The sequence below is a fragment of the Phascolarctos cinereus genome, unplaced genomic scaffold, assembly GCF_003287225.1.
Source record: "Phascolarctos cinereus isolate Bilbo 61053 unplaced genomic scaffold, phaCin_HiC Scaffold_1;HRSCAF=81, whole genome shotgun sequence".
Classification (NCBI taxonomy): Eukaryota; Metazoa; Chordata; class Mammalia; order Diprotodontia; family Phascolarctidae; genus Phascolarctos; species Phascolarctos cinereus.
In genome coordinates, this window is record NW_027555514.1 from 20,741,246 (window position 1) to 20,755,303 (window position 14,058).

General features: G+C 45.8%; 1 protein-coding gene across 1 annotated transcript in view; it reads left to right on the top strand.

The window, feature by feature from the left end:
• Nucleotides 1–1,140: 1,140 nt before the first annotated feature.
• The window catches only part of ENTPD3 (ectonucleoside triphosphate diphosphohydrolase 3), a 35,650-nt gene continuing 22,732 nt past the window's right edge, over nucleotides 1,141–14,058 (top strand). The window contains exons 1-4 of the mRNA XM_020993403.2: nucleotides 1,141–1,603; nucleotides 3,647–3,700; nucleotides 4,701–4,745; nucleotides 11,874–12,001. Coding sequence (XP_020849062.1) covers nucleotides 3,661–3,700; nucleotides 4,701–4,745; nucleotides 11,874–12,001 — 213 coding nt within the window. The 5' untranslated portion in view covers nucleotides 1,141–1,603; nucleotides 3,647–3,660. The remainder of the gene's footprint in view (nucleotides 1,604–3,646; nucleotides 3,701–4,700; nucleotides 4,746–11,873; nucleotides 12,002–14,058) is intronic.

Genomic DNA, 14,058 nt, shown 5'->3' on the forward strand with positions numbered 1-14,058 from the left:
ACTTCACACAAGACAGCTTGAAACTGAGTACTAGGGGAGCAACAGGATTTGCCTAAAATGACCCTGCCAGAGTAAGGGCCAGGACTGGCACCCAAATCTGAGCTCTCAGGTTTAGGGTGAGCCTACACCTTCAGCAGACCATGGGTCTACCCCTCATACTAGGTTTATACCCAGCTCCTCCAGAGAAATGTTGCAATAGCTGTCTGCAAAGTGCAGAAATTAGGGGAGGGCAGCGGGGGGCAGGGGGGGGCATACTTACCTGCCTGGATTTGGAGCCAAAGGACCTGAGTTCAAAGCCTGGCTCTGCCACTTCCTAGCTGTGTGGTCTTGGGCAAATTCTTTCATCTCTCTGAGTTGATTGTTTCAACTGTAAAAAGAGAGTAATAGATGTCCCCCTCCCCCCCATTCTTTGGAGCTCAAATTTCCCTGGTCCTCTGTCCAATGACTCCTGAAGGCCCTGGGCTGTTAGGAGAGTAGAAATGTGTAATGTGGTAGTGGGAGAGAGACCACGAGTTGGACCCCTTCCTACCACTCCACTTCGTAGATCAGCCTGGTAGAGTGGCTTAGGGAGCTGGTGCCTGCCTGAGGGCAGGGTAGGTGTGGCAGGCTTCCAGCTCCTTCTCTCTTCCCCCTGGTGGTTACACCTTGTCATTTTGGGACATCTCCTCCCCTTTTCTTCCCTTTCAAGCTCTAACTTGACATTCATAGTCTAACACAATTTCACTTATATAGAAGTGTTGGGGGAAGGGTGCACTATGAGAAGGGAGAGTCTGACAAGGTAGCCTAGGGGGAAGTGGATTTTGGAGGCTGAGAACCTGGATTTGAAGCCCAACTCTGCTATTTACTGCGCGTGTGACTTTGGCAGAGAACCTTTCCCAGAGGTCCTCAGTTTCCTCTTTTGTAAAACGAAGGGAGTTATGTCAGACTGTCTCCCAGAGTCCTCCCAGCTCTGTAGCTATGATCCTTCGATCTTTGGGCTGGCACCGGTGCCCTTTGCTTCATTCAGTGCCTTCGGGTTGCCCTGGTTCCCAGCAGGCTGGGTGCCATATTCTTTCCCACCCAAAACCCACTGGGCGCCTTCCCTGGGCAGGCTGGGGAGATGGGGGCGGGGCCCAGGGAGCATCCTTTGCTGCTGTGCTTGAGAAGGTCGGAGGCGAGGGCAGTCGGCGAGAGGTGGCAGAAAATCATTCTGGGCCACTCATTACATGACAAAGTGCAGCCTGCTTAGAAGGGGCGGGGAATGCCGGCGGGCCACTACCTCGTTCTGCGGTCTGGAGCCGGGGGAGCTTACCCGGGATCTCCCCGGGGACTTTGACAGCCTGTAGGAAACCCCTGGGGAGTCTCCGAATAGGAAAGGTGGTGCGGAAGCTGCTCCCCCTTCCCTGAGACTGCCATGCCTTCCCCACCTCCCCAGTGACGAGAGAGTGACTCTCCTACGCGCTTACAGTCACTCCAGCCCGAGGCAGGTACCCTGGCCTCCCGACCCCCACCTTCCGGACTTCCCCTTCCCAAGCGTCCGCCTCCTCTCCGCCTGCTGTCGCGGCCGAAGACCGGAGTCTGACAGATCAGATCTTCGCCTCCTTTCCCTGTATCTCGAGGGCTGGTAAGGAAGGACAGACTGCCCCTGGGGGACTGGGAAAGAGCGTAACCCAAGCGCTGGGCGGGATAGCCTCCAGAGTTGGGGGTGGGGGTTCGAACTGCTTATCTAGAAAACTGGTGAAAGTGAACGTGATTCCTAAGGGTTCAGGGGAGGGGGAAGAGATAAGGGCAGACCCGAATCCCGGGGGGGAAGTCGAGACAATTGCGGACACGCGGGACGTAATGAACGCGTGCATGCAAAGGATGGACAGATGTGTTAGAGGCAGGGAAGAGGGCTCAAGCCCAGGGGACTCCAGTCGTCCCCCACTCTCCCGCCCCAAGAAAAATGAAAAAAAAAATTCAGATCATACATCTTCAGCTGAGCAGAGCTAGCTAAGACCTTCTTAGACTGTCATTAAGCGTTCCAAGAGATGCTGACCAGCACAACTTCCAAAGCGTCTTCCCTGGAGTTGGTGAGCCAGAGAACAGAGTGGTAAAAGGCTGCTTAGCTGGGCTCCCTACTCTGAGGAGAAAGAATCTTGCCTCAGCCTGTAGGTAGGACACTTGAACCTTTTACAAGAAAGATTTTCATCTTTGCCCTGTTAGGTTTTAGAAGGCTTTGGGACCCTTGGGTAAAATTATAGCCTCCCAGACTGAGATGGAAGGGACCTTAAATATCATCTGGGGAGAGCCAAAGAGTGAAGGTAGACACGTGGGCTTTGGAGTTAGAAGTTCTGGGTTCAAAACCCAGCTTTGCTACTTACTGCCTGCTAGTCACTTCCCTTCTGATCCGGGATTTTCTCATTCGTAAAAAAGGTGTGGGGCTTGCTTATTTCCAACATACCTTCTAGCTCTAAATCATTGATAATAATTTAGGATTTGCAATTGATGTTCCAATATGAAAGTCTCAAGCAAGAGCTGTGAGTTAACAGAATCACTCCAACACCCCTAGGAAACATACTTTGTCCCTCTCTCTTCATCAATTTCAGAAGAGGCAAAGCATAATTATAATAATAGCTAGTATTTATATAATGTTCTAAGGTTTGCAAATTGATTTACAAATATCATCTCATTTTATCCTCCCAACAATCCTGTGAGGTGGGTGCTATTATCCCCATTTTACAGATGAGGAAACTTAGGCAGATGGAGGTTGAGTGACTTACCTTGGGTCACAAGAGTTAATGCGTAAGGTGGGATTGAACTCAGATGGTCCTGACTTCAGGTTCAGATGACACCTAGCTGCCATAGCTCCCCAAATGTCAATTCAGTTAAAAAGATTCAATGTCTACCATGTCCTAGACACTTTGGAAACAAAGACAAAATGTAAAAATCCCTGCCTCCGGGTAGCTTGCATTCTAACAGGTAAGAGTTTGACAGGGTACAAACCCTGGATAAATAAATGGAATTACTGAGTGAATATTCTCCTTGTTAGAGTCTATTTATAGTAATATAGAATTGCTTGAGGTACACAGAGTTTTAAGTGACTTGCTCATGGTCACACAGCTGGAGTATTATTCCAACTCAGCTTCTTCTGAGTTTTAAATCACAGGTCCTTTATCTACTGAGCCACACAGCTATTTCTTTAAGGAGCTGGACAAAATATCCATCTACATAAATAACAGTAAGGTGAGCAATAGCTTCTGAAAATGAAGTCTTCAAAGTCGTTTTGAACTCTCCTATCTGACAGGACTTTGTTCTAAAATGCATGATGATAACAGCATGGAGTGGTAGAAAAAAATACTGGACCATGATACTCAGAAGACCTGGACCCTGATGCATCTTAGTTGTGTGAACCTAGGCAAGTGCTGTAGGTCAGTTTCTTCTGTAAAATAAAAGGGGTTTGATTCCATGATAGCCTGAGGACTTTTGGCACTCTGAAACTGACTCTTGGTTTATTTGCCTGGTCTGAATAACTACAGTCACCAAACATGACCTTGATGCTTTGATTTGAGGAGGGAAGAGGGTGTCCTGGGGTATTTGTTTTTCAATGTGCGCAAGTTACTTTGACTTTCACTAGTTGATGTCTACATAAATAAAGATTGTCTTGATGTGGTTTTTTATCTCACAGTTTAAAAAAGGAAGATGTTTACCGTTCTTTCCCGTCAACCCTGCCAACAACCAGGTTAGTATCTGGGAAAGAGAAGAAATGGCTTTGAGCCTTAGGGGAATGGGCTTTAGCTTAGGGCATAAACCTGGGTGAAGAACAGGGCACTGGGTTCTTAACTTTTTTGTGTCATGGACCCCCTTGGAGCCTATGGACCCCTTCTCAGAATCATATTTTTAAATAATTTAAGGAAATGCTCAATTTCAGTTAGAGGTGAGTGAAAATCAAGGTGCAATTTCTTTTTCCCATCTAAGTCCATGGACTCCTTGACTATCTATGGATCCCAGATTAAGAAACTATGTTCTAGAATAAATTAACCAGTAAATCTAGGACGCAGAAGTGTTATTATGGCATCTTGGAGAGAGTATGGAACTCGGAATCAGGAATATCTGGTTTTGAATCCAGGCTCCTGGCACTTAAAAGCTGTCCCACCACGGACAAGCAAGTCAACCTCTCTTGTTTTGCTTTTCAGTAAAATGGGACTAATGATATCAGTAGTATTTACCTCATTTTGTTGTTATGAGCATCATAGGATTGCAGATTGATTCTTGGAGATCATCTAGTCAAATTGTCATCCCACTTTCAGATGAGCTAAACTGAGACCCAGAGAAGAGGCAGAGCTATGACCTAAACCCAAGTCTTCTGACTCCAAACCTTCCACTCCTCCCACTGCACCCAAGAGGCCTGCCTCCCTGTTTAGCATCAAATGAGATCATATCTGTAAGGTGCTTCATATACCTTAAATCATATCCTGTAAAATGGGACTAATAGAACATTGCTCCCAGGGTTTTTGTGAAGCTCAGATGAGATACTCCCATTTATGTAAGGTGTTTTACAAACTTTTGAGCACTTGGTAAATCGAAGTTTTTCTTAATAGGTTATTTGCATACACTCCATGGGAAAGAAATGTATACCTACATCCTTCACACAAAACACTTGTCCAGAGGTGCCAAGCTGGGCATGAGCAGAACCTCTGCCCAGCATTCCTAGGTGGCTTTTTATTTTTATTTTTTTGCAGTTGGCGTTCCAGTATCGTGGAAATCCCAAGCTCTGCCACAGCGAGGTACGAAATATATAATTGAAATGTTTGGCCAAACCTCTGCATTATCTGCATAACCCACAAGGCACCTTCCACATGGATATTGATTGGGTTGTGGTGACATTTTCTGAACCAGAGTAGAGGAAAACTTACTCTTCCTGCCATGGAAACTGCTGGAAAGAGGAATTTTTACAGGAAAGTTTTGCTGAATCATATAAAACTCAGTTTTGGGAAGGACCCTAGTCCCATAAATAAGATTCCCCTCTGCCACGTAGCTGACAAGCTGCTTTGCTTGAGGACCTCCAGGAAGGTCCCGTTCCCAAGGCAGCCTATTTAGCTTCTGGGCAGCTATGATGGTTTGGAAGCTTTTTCTCATATCTCTCCTAAATCAGTCTATCCTCCACTTCCTCCTATTCTTCTTAATTGTTCCCTCTAGGTAGGGCCAAGCAAAATCTGCCTCATTTAAAACCAATTCACTTGCAAGTCAAGACCTCACCCTCCTGAAGTCTTTGATCCTCTGAGAAGGAACACAATAAACGAACAAGCAAAGTGAATCTCTTCCCAAAGACAACCCTTAAAATACTTGACCATAGCTGTCATGTCTTTCCTGAATCTTCTCTAGACTAACAATCCCCAATTCCTTCGCCGCGTCCCATCATGCTGCCTTGTAGCTCTGTACTCATAGCCCTCCTCAAGAGGCCCGCCACGAGTCAGCTGGCAGAATCAGGGGCCTGGAGATTAATAGGATCAGAGGTTTGTAATCGGAAGCTACCTTAGAGGCCACGGAGTCCAACTTCCTCATTTTACACATAAGTAAAGTGAGGCCCATAGGGTGAGTTGCCCAAGGACCTGGGATTTGAACCCAGGTCCTCTGACTCCCAAACCAGCATTTTTTTCTACTATGCTATGCTAGTTCCTTCCACTTTAGGCAGCCCTTACAAACAGATTTTCTCCAGGACTTTTCTTTGGTTTTGATTTCCTAACCTAAGGAAGTGTTTTCTTTCTGTTTGTTTGTTTCTTATTTATTTTTTTGCTTTTCTTCTAGTAAATGGGTTTTACAATTTGGGAGGATTTAAAGGAGAGCATGCCCTCAGTGCTAGTTCATCCCTAGGACTGAACTATTTTCTGTTATCCTAAAAGACATGTGGAAATTAAATATGGTAGCTTCTCTTGTTATCCTAAAAGACACTTGGAAATTAAATATGGTAGCTTCTCTTGTTATCCTAAAAGACACTTGGCAATTAAATATGGTAGCTTCTCTTGTTATCCTAAAAGACACTTGGCAATTAAATATGGTAGCTTCTCTTGTTATCCTAAAAGACACTTGGCAATTAAATATGGTAGCTTCTCTTGTTATCCTAAAAGACACTTGGCAATTAAATATGGTAGCTTCTCTTGTTATTCTAAAAGACACTTGGAAATTAAATATGGTAGCTTCTCTTGTTATTCTAAAAGACACTTGGAAATTAAATATGGTAGCTTCTCTTGAATTCATTTGCTTGAATTAAGAGGCAGTGGGAGTTAGATTAGCTCATAGGCACATTGGAATATGGGAATATGGGAATCTAAGAGGCAGTGAAGTATCTGGGAAAGAACCCTGCCTTAGGTGTCAAAAGACCTGGGTTCAAGTCCTGTCTCTGTCACCGACCATGTGACCCTAGATGCGTCATCTAACATTTCCTTATCAGTAAAATGAGGCAATTGTGAGAGATCAGTGATTCTTAATTTTTGTATGTGTCATGGAACCCCCTGGAAGTCTGGTAAAGCCTAGATCCTCTTCTCAGAAGAATGTTTTTAAGTGCATAAAACAAAATGCATAGGATTGCAAAGAAAATGAATTCTATTGAAATAATTATCAGAATAGGGAAACCAAAAGCAAGAGTTGGGGTCGGCATCAAGCCCAGTGCCTTGGACTGAGTAGGAGCTCAGGGAACATCGGTGAACCTCGGGCTATGGAGAGATGGGGATGGGATAGGTGGACAGTTGGTTGATGGAACAATGGCCCAGTACGAGGAGCTTATGAATGACCAAGAGGATGATGAAGAAGTCTCTCCAAAGACTTCCCAAATCTTGTTTAATAGCCATATTTTCAAGGGAGGTCAAGGGAGAAAGAACTGACTTTGGAGTCAAAGGACCTGGGTTCAAAGACCGGATCTGCTCTTTGTTGTGTGACCTCGGGCAAGTCACCTGAAGTCCTGGGGCTCATTCCTCACCTTCAAAATGAGCAAGTTGATCTAGCTGGCCTCCAAGGTCCCATCTTCTTCTCAATCTATGATAAAATGGAAAATCACCCAACCGTTCCTGGCTCGTTGTTTAACTTCATCTTTTGTTCCCTTATTTTTCCTGACTTTTAAAGGGACCATGATATGAAGCCCATTTGCATTGAGCCAGAAGAAATAAAGCAAAGTTCAGTTCTTGACAGTTTGCTAGGGGAGATATAATTGATGAGGCTACAGCCACATTTTTCGGTTGGCCTCATTATTACTTTCTGCTTATCCATTTCATGGATCTAAAGCTTCCGGGTGCCTTAGAAGTCACCTCATCCAGCCCTTTGGTTTTACAAATGAAGAAACTGAGGCCCAGAGAGGGAAGACATTTGCTTAAAGTAATTGACTTGATATTAGCCAATCCACAAGCATTTGTTAAGCACCTACTGCATGCCAAGAATTGTTGACTATACTCAATCTCTTCCTCACTCCATCCTGGCATCACTGTTTTGTCTGTTGAAAGGACCCTAACCTTGCCAAAATGCCCTGACAGGAAAGCTGTAAGGTGCTTCATATACCTTAAATCATATCCTGTAAAATGGAAAGTCCAAATCTAGCACTCTTCTCACTGTACCCACAGAACCCCCATTACCAGGTAACAACAGAAGCACCGGTTCCAGGAACCCCTGGGTTTGCAGATTAAGTACAAAAGTCACTCCCTCATGTCAGAAGAAGGGCACTCCTTTGTAAGACAAATTGTTTTTGTCATTGCTGTTCTTTCCTCTAGTGACATGGAAAGTCAGGAAAAATAAGGGTAAGGAAAGATGAAGTTAAGCAAGGAACCATAGCCTATGTTATGACTTGGAGGCTGTAGGAAGTTTATCATGGTCTTGTTAGAAAGGCCAGGCTCCTTTCCTTTCCCCGTCACGATTCCTACACATCTATCCAGTCCTGTTCTTTATCTCAGCAAGGCCACAAACAAGGACTGAGAAAACATTAGATGATCATTCAGGCGAAAACTGATAAAGGCTGATCGGATGACATCTTCCTAAATTGAAGACTTTAATTAAGCTATAACTTACAGATGCCTTTATAGAAATACTTTTTAGGTGGGCTGTTTCCTGACAATATCAGGCTGGAATCCTTCACTTCCACTGATAGTTTCACTGATGGCCATTAGTGTCTAGCCTGGAGCTGGATACCCTACTTGAGATATTCAGAAGAAACTGAAGGCATGCCTCTTCACTTACTGCCTATGTGACCTTGGGCAAGAAACTCCACCTCTTCTGGGCCTCAGTTTCCTCATTTGTAAAATGAAAGGATCAGGCTGGATGACCTCTAAGGTCAGCCAGAGTCAGATACACGGTGCCAGGCATAACTCCAAGGCAGAATCCTGTCTTCTTCCTGTGTGTGATAGCTTCTGAGTCATAAACGTGTATTTATTCTAATGATAACCATCTGAAATTCATATACCCTTTAAAGTTTGCAGAATGTTTTATGAGCATCTCGTTTGAGGTTCACAACAATGATAAACCTGTAAAGCTGCTGCTCCAAGTGCCATCATCATCTCAGGAGAATGTAAGCTCCTTGAAGGCAGGAGATCTGGGGGCTTTTTGGCCTTTGCATCCCCAGCACCTAGTACAGTATCTGGCACATGGGAGGAGCCTAATAGATGGTTGTTGAGTCTTACAAATATTTTACGGAGAAGGAAACTGAGGCTCTGAGAGGAAGAGTGATTTGCCTGTGGTCACCATAGAGCTAGTGAATGTCAGAAGTGGTAGTTGAACCCAGTTCTTTCCTGTTTCCAATTACCACCACGCCGCACCGTCTTTTGCTGGAGCTTAAAAAATACACTAGTTATCTCAGCCTGTTTTCTTTCTTTTTTATTTATTGGGGTCAAATGACTTGCCCAGGGTCATATAGCTAGTAAGCGTCTGAGGCTAGATTTGAACCCAGCTCCTTCTGACTCCAGGGCCAGTGCTCTATCCACTGAGCCACTTACTGCCCCTTCGGCCTGTTTTCTTCTACTTTTTTTTTCTTTTTTTCTTTTTTAGGCAGTTGGGGTTAAGTGACTTGTCCAGGGTCACACAGCTAGTTAAGTGTCAAGTGTTTGGTCTGAGGCCAGACTTGCACTGAGGTGCTCCTGACACCAGGGCCACTGCGCAGCCTAGCTGCCCCCAGCCTGTTTTCTTTAAAGTCTCCAAGGAAGGAGACTGGAGAGGAAGCATGCCATAACGTTGAGAGTTAGGAAAATATCAGTTCAAGTCTTGCCTCAGAAACATGGACTAGCCGTGTGACCCTGGGCAAGTCACTTACATGGCCTTAGTTTCTCATCTATAATGAGGAGGTTGGACAAGATGACCTTGACTGTCCGGTTCTCACAGCCTCCCAGTATTTCCGTATCCCCTCGTCCTGAATCCCGTTTTCCTAGGACCCACCTCCCAAACTTCTCACCATCTCCAATCCGTCCCTTCCCCTGCACACCTTCAATGTCCATTGCAATGCACCAGCAGCAAACAGAGCCTAGGCTGACCAGGGCTCTGAGAAGAGGTGGGTGAGCAGAGAGCCCAGGATTCAAGCTTACTAAGGCTCCAGGGGCCAAGGTGCACCTTCAGCAGGGCAGGCCACAACTTGCCGGAGAGGTAGGTCCTTCCACTTAGTGAAGTCACCACCTGGGAAAATTCCTCGAGGCTGAGCTTTGGATTTTGCTTCCCAGAGCTTGGGCTGGCTGGGGGGTGGAGGCCCTCTCCCCCCCTCCCCCAGGCCTTTGAGGGTGGAGCCAGGCTCCAGGGAGCTCCTTATGGCATCGGGGGAGTAGGGCTGGAAAGAAGCTTAGAAAACATCTTATCCAACCCCCTTATTTTCCAAAGGCCAAGGGAGATGAGGTGACTTGTCCAAGGTCACAAGGATGATCTCAGCAGAATTCGAATTTGCACCCAGGTCTTCTGGGGCCAAATCTGGGGCTTTTTCCACTAAGATTTTCCAGCTGTGCCTCTTCCGAGCACCCATGTCACTAGAGGAAAAAACAGCAATGACAAAAACAATTTGTCTTACAAAGGAGTGCCCTGCTTCTGACATGGGGGAGTGACTTTTGCACTTAATCTGCAAACCCAGGGGTTCCTGGAACCGGTGCTTCTGTTGTTACCTGGTAATGGGGGTTCTGTGGGTACAGTGAGAAGAGTGCTAGATTTGGAATCAGGTGGCCTTGGTGCAAATCCTGGTTCTGACACTTACTACCTATATGACTTTGGGCAAGACATTTCACCTTGCCTCAGTTTCCCCAACTCTATGTAAGCCAGGTTTCCAGCTCAGATTACTCCTAAAGTGACAGCAATGGTGGGCGGGATTGCCTCTCTTCCCTCTAGCCTCAGCACGATGCCTGGCACAGGTGCTCATTGTCCTATTGCCTCTGAGTCCCTTCCAGTTCTAGATCTGGGGTCTGAGGATCCCGTTTGGTCTTCATGACATGTCTCTGAGATAGGTACTGCAGTTACTATCAGCCCTGTCTTACACACGAAGAAACTGAGGCAGACAGAGGTTAAGTGATTTACTCAGGGTCACATAGCTAGTGAGTGAGTGTGATGGCACACACTCAGGTCTTCTTGATCTCAAATCCAGTACTTTGAGATTTATGAGTTCATAATCGATGATGCAAATGAAGGAAAATTGGGACAATCCCAAAGAGATGTGTTCAAGACCCTTCTCTCTTAGGGGAGAGATGCTAGAGAGGTCCTATGCAATTGGGAGAAATTGATTCAGCTATAGAAAACCTCCCACCCCACACTGGGGCGACACCAGTGGAGACAGCACTGGACCTGGACTAGGAAGGCCTGAGTTCAAATCCAGCCTCAGACACTTACTACCTGTGTGACCTTCAACATGTCACTTAACCTGTCTGCCTCAGTTTCCTTAACTGTAAATGAGGATAATAACAGCATCTACTTTGAAGGGTTGTGAGAATCAAAGAAGAAAATATTTATAAAGCACTAAGCAAATCTTAAAGTGCTGTATGAATGTTGGGAGTTATTATTATTGTTGTTAATTATTTAGGAAAATCACCTTGTACAGGTGGAAGGTGAAGGAGAGGTTATTTGATACGTATGACTTAACATGATAAGACAGTACTGAGAAGGCAGAGATCCAAAGAGGAGGGTTGGGTCTACTGGGCTGCCAGGTTACAAGATTGACTCCTTCTCCCAGGGTGGGGGATGGGGGAAAGTATTAACACAATACAGAAAGGTCAAAATGAAGACCTGGAAGAAATTGGCAATGTGGAAGCGTTGGCTGGGCTTGTAACCTCAAGGTTGCAAGCACTGCCTTCCAACAACTGAGTAACTTAGAACTTACAGTTCCTAAGGACAAGACATCACTAATGGGAACATTTTTAAATATTCCATCACTTAGAGCAGAGAGTGCCCTTCAGTCAGCTGGCAACACACAGTGAGTTTGTTTTAACTGGAGATATGAAGCACGTTACATTTTTAGAGCACTTTGTACTTCTCAAAGGATCTGGCAGGATCAGACTCTGCTGTCCTGGGTTTGAAATCCCAAAGTCTCTAGCTAGTGATCACTTTACTTCCCTGGGTCTCAATGGTCTCATCTGTAGAATGGCCATAAAATGACTAGTCCTTAGCTGGAGGGGAGTTGCATACTTGCCATGAGAGCAGCAGAGTCCTGGAGTGAGAGACAGAAGGAAAAGAGATGGATTTGAAACCAGAGGATTTGGATTCAGATCCCCCCTCTCTTCTTGATTACCTGGGAGCCCCTTCCCCATTCTAGGGCTTGTTTCCTCCTTTGTACATTGAAGGGAATGAATTGGGTGGTTTCTATGTCCTTCTAGCTCTTAATCTTAAGGTCAGTTCCCCAGAGACACCCAGCTCAAGAGGACAATGACTGTGTGCTGCCTGGGTCCTTATATGTATTGGGGCCGGTCTTTCCATTTTAGGCTTTAAGGCCCTGTCCCGGACCCCCGCTGTGGTTGCCTTGGTGGTCTTGCTCATAAGTGTGGCTGTGCTGATGGCTATAATGCTCATTCAGATCAACCAGAAAGAAGTCCTGGGCCCAGGCCTGAAGGTAAGAAGATCCCTGACTAAGGGGATGTGAAGTGGGGAGGCCTGTAGAGACAGTGTGACGTGGGTTTGGCTTCACTCCATTGTTTGAAAGATCTGGGAGTAAGGAGAAGATTTTCTGTGTCAAGTCTGTTTAGTGGGAGGGAGGAAGGTGCCACTCACACTCTGAATAGGCTCTGTGGTGATGACTGAATCCGCTGGGTGATGGAGGGGGCAGCCACACCCCAAACTGTCTCACTCTGTCTCTGGTTCAGAGCCGAGACTAAGGAGACAGCAGCCACTCAGGGCACAGTGCAGGCCCTGGAGGTGGTGGGGATAAGGGTGGACTATGAAGAAAATACTCATTTTAAATTGCTTTTATTTATTAATTTTTATTGATATCTTCTGTTGCCCACCAGTCATTTCTGAGCATACTCCTTCTCCCCGCCTTTGCTTTCCCTTATAACGAAGGAAAAGGAAATCCTGATGCAACTGACAAGGCGTGCAACATTCCATACCAGTAGCCCCCCACCTTTGCAGAAAAAGGACCAATGCACATAATTTTAATTCTGCTCCCTAGTTGCACATGGGTATTTAGGTTGAACATGTGCCCATGTAGGTACTGTGCCTCTAGTGAAGAGCTGTAAACAACAGGGAGAGTAACTTCAAAGGCAAGAGAGAGCCACAGTTTTCAAAGCTTATGGAAGGGGGATAAATTCCTAGTGCAGGGCTGAAGGGAGAAGGAATGAAGAGAATCACTCCTGATATTTACCAGCTGTGGGAGACTGGAGTTACTTCTTAACTTCCTGAGTGCCTCCCTTACAGGGTTGCTCAGTCAGTCAACAAACATTTTTTTTTTGCCACGAGGCAATTGGGGTTAAGTGACCTGCCCAGGGTCACACAGCTAGTGAATAACAAACATTTCTTAAGCACTATCCAAATTGTCTCCCTCCCTCCCCTCTGCTCCCTGCTCCTTGAAAAGGCAAGCAATTTGATGCAGGCTATACATGAGCAGTCCTATGTGCCAAGCACTGTGTTAAGGGCTGGGAGTACAAAGAAAGGTAAAAGATAGTTCCTGCCCTCAGAGTTTACAGTCTAATGTGGGGGGGAGGGGTAGAGAACTCAACAGGCTTTGAAGAAATAATCATGCACTAGAATGTAAACTCCTGCCAGAGACAGTTTTGTCTCCGTATCCTGCAGAGCCTAGCTGGCTGAACTGAATTTAGTGACCCTGAATTTCCCTTAGAGCTCTCATTTGTCGGTGAGGACTAATTAGCTCAAACCTACTCTGTTATTTGTGGTCTTGTGAGCCTGTGGCTAGGCTGGAAGTAGCTGAGAAATCCACACCCTCCTTTGATCAAGCCTTTTCTACATCAAACTTGTTGGAGTTGACAACAGAGCTGTTTGTAAAGGTCCTGTTTGCTGGCCGTGGTGTCGTGGAGGAGTGACTACCAGATGGGCAGGAGGAGACATCCTCCAGACCCTCTTCGAATGCACTTCATCGAATATTTGTTGTCAAAGTCAGATCATAGGTTTTGAGCTGGAAAGGACCTTCACGGTCATCCAGACCAACCCTCCCATTTTACAGGTGAGGAAACTGAGTCCCAGGAATGGTGAAGCAGCTTATCCAAAGACCATACAGGTACTGAGATCCAGGCAGAATAAGGATTCAAACCCAGGCCCTCTCATTCTACCACTCTGGTCTCTCTCCATTTAGTTTCTAGGTTCTACAGAGCATGTCTAGTCCTGCTGGGTAAAGTTAGAACCCTGACTCTAGTCTTGTTTCCTTTGGGGCTATGTGAGGGTAGGACTAGTCTTTGAAATCAGTGGCTGAGCTTGGAAGCCGTCATACTTGGGCACTGTAATCAGTGTTTAGGATTGTAATGGGCTTGCTCTACTTCATGGGTGTGGTGTGATGGGAAGAGCCCCAAAATGGGAGGGGGGGAATCCTGGTCTCTAGGTCCGGGTTTCCTGCTAACTTTCTGTTTGATCCTAGGAAAGTCACTTACCCTTTCTAGGTCTGTTCACTCCACTGTGAAATGAAGGTATTGGATTAAGTGATCTCTAAGATCCCTTCCATCT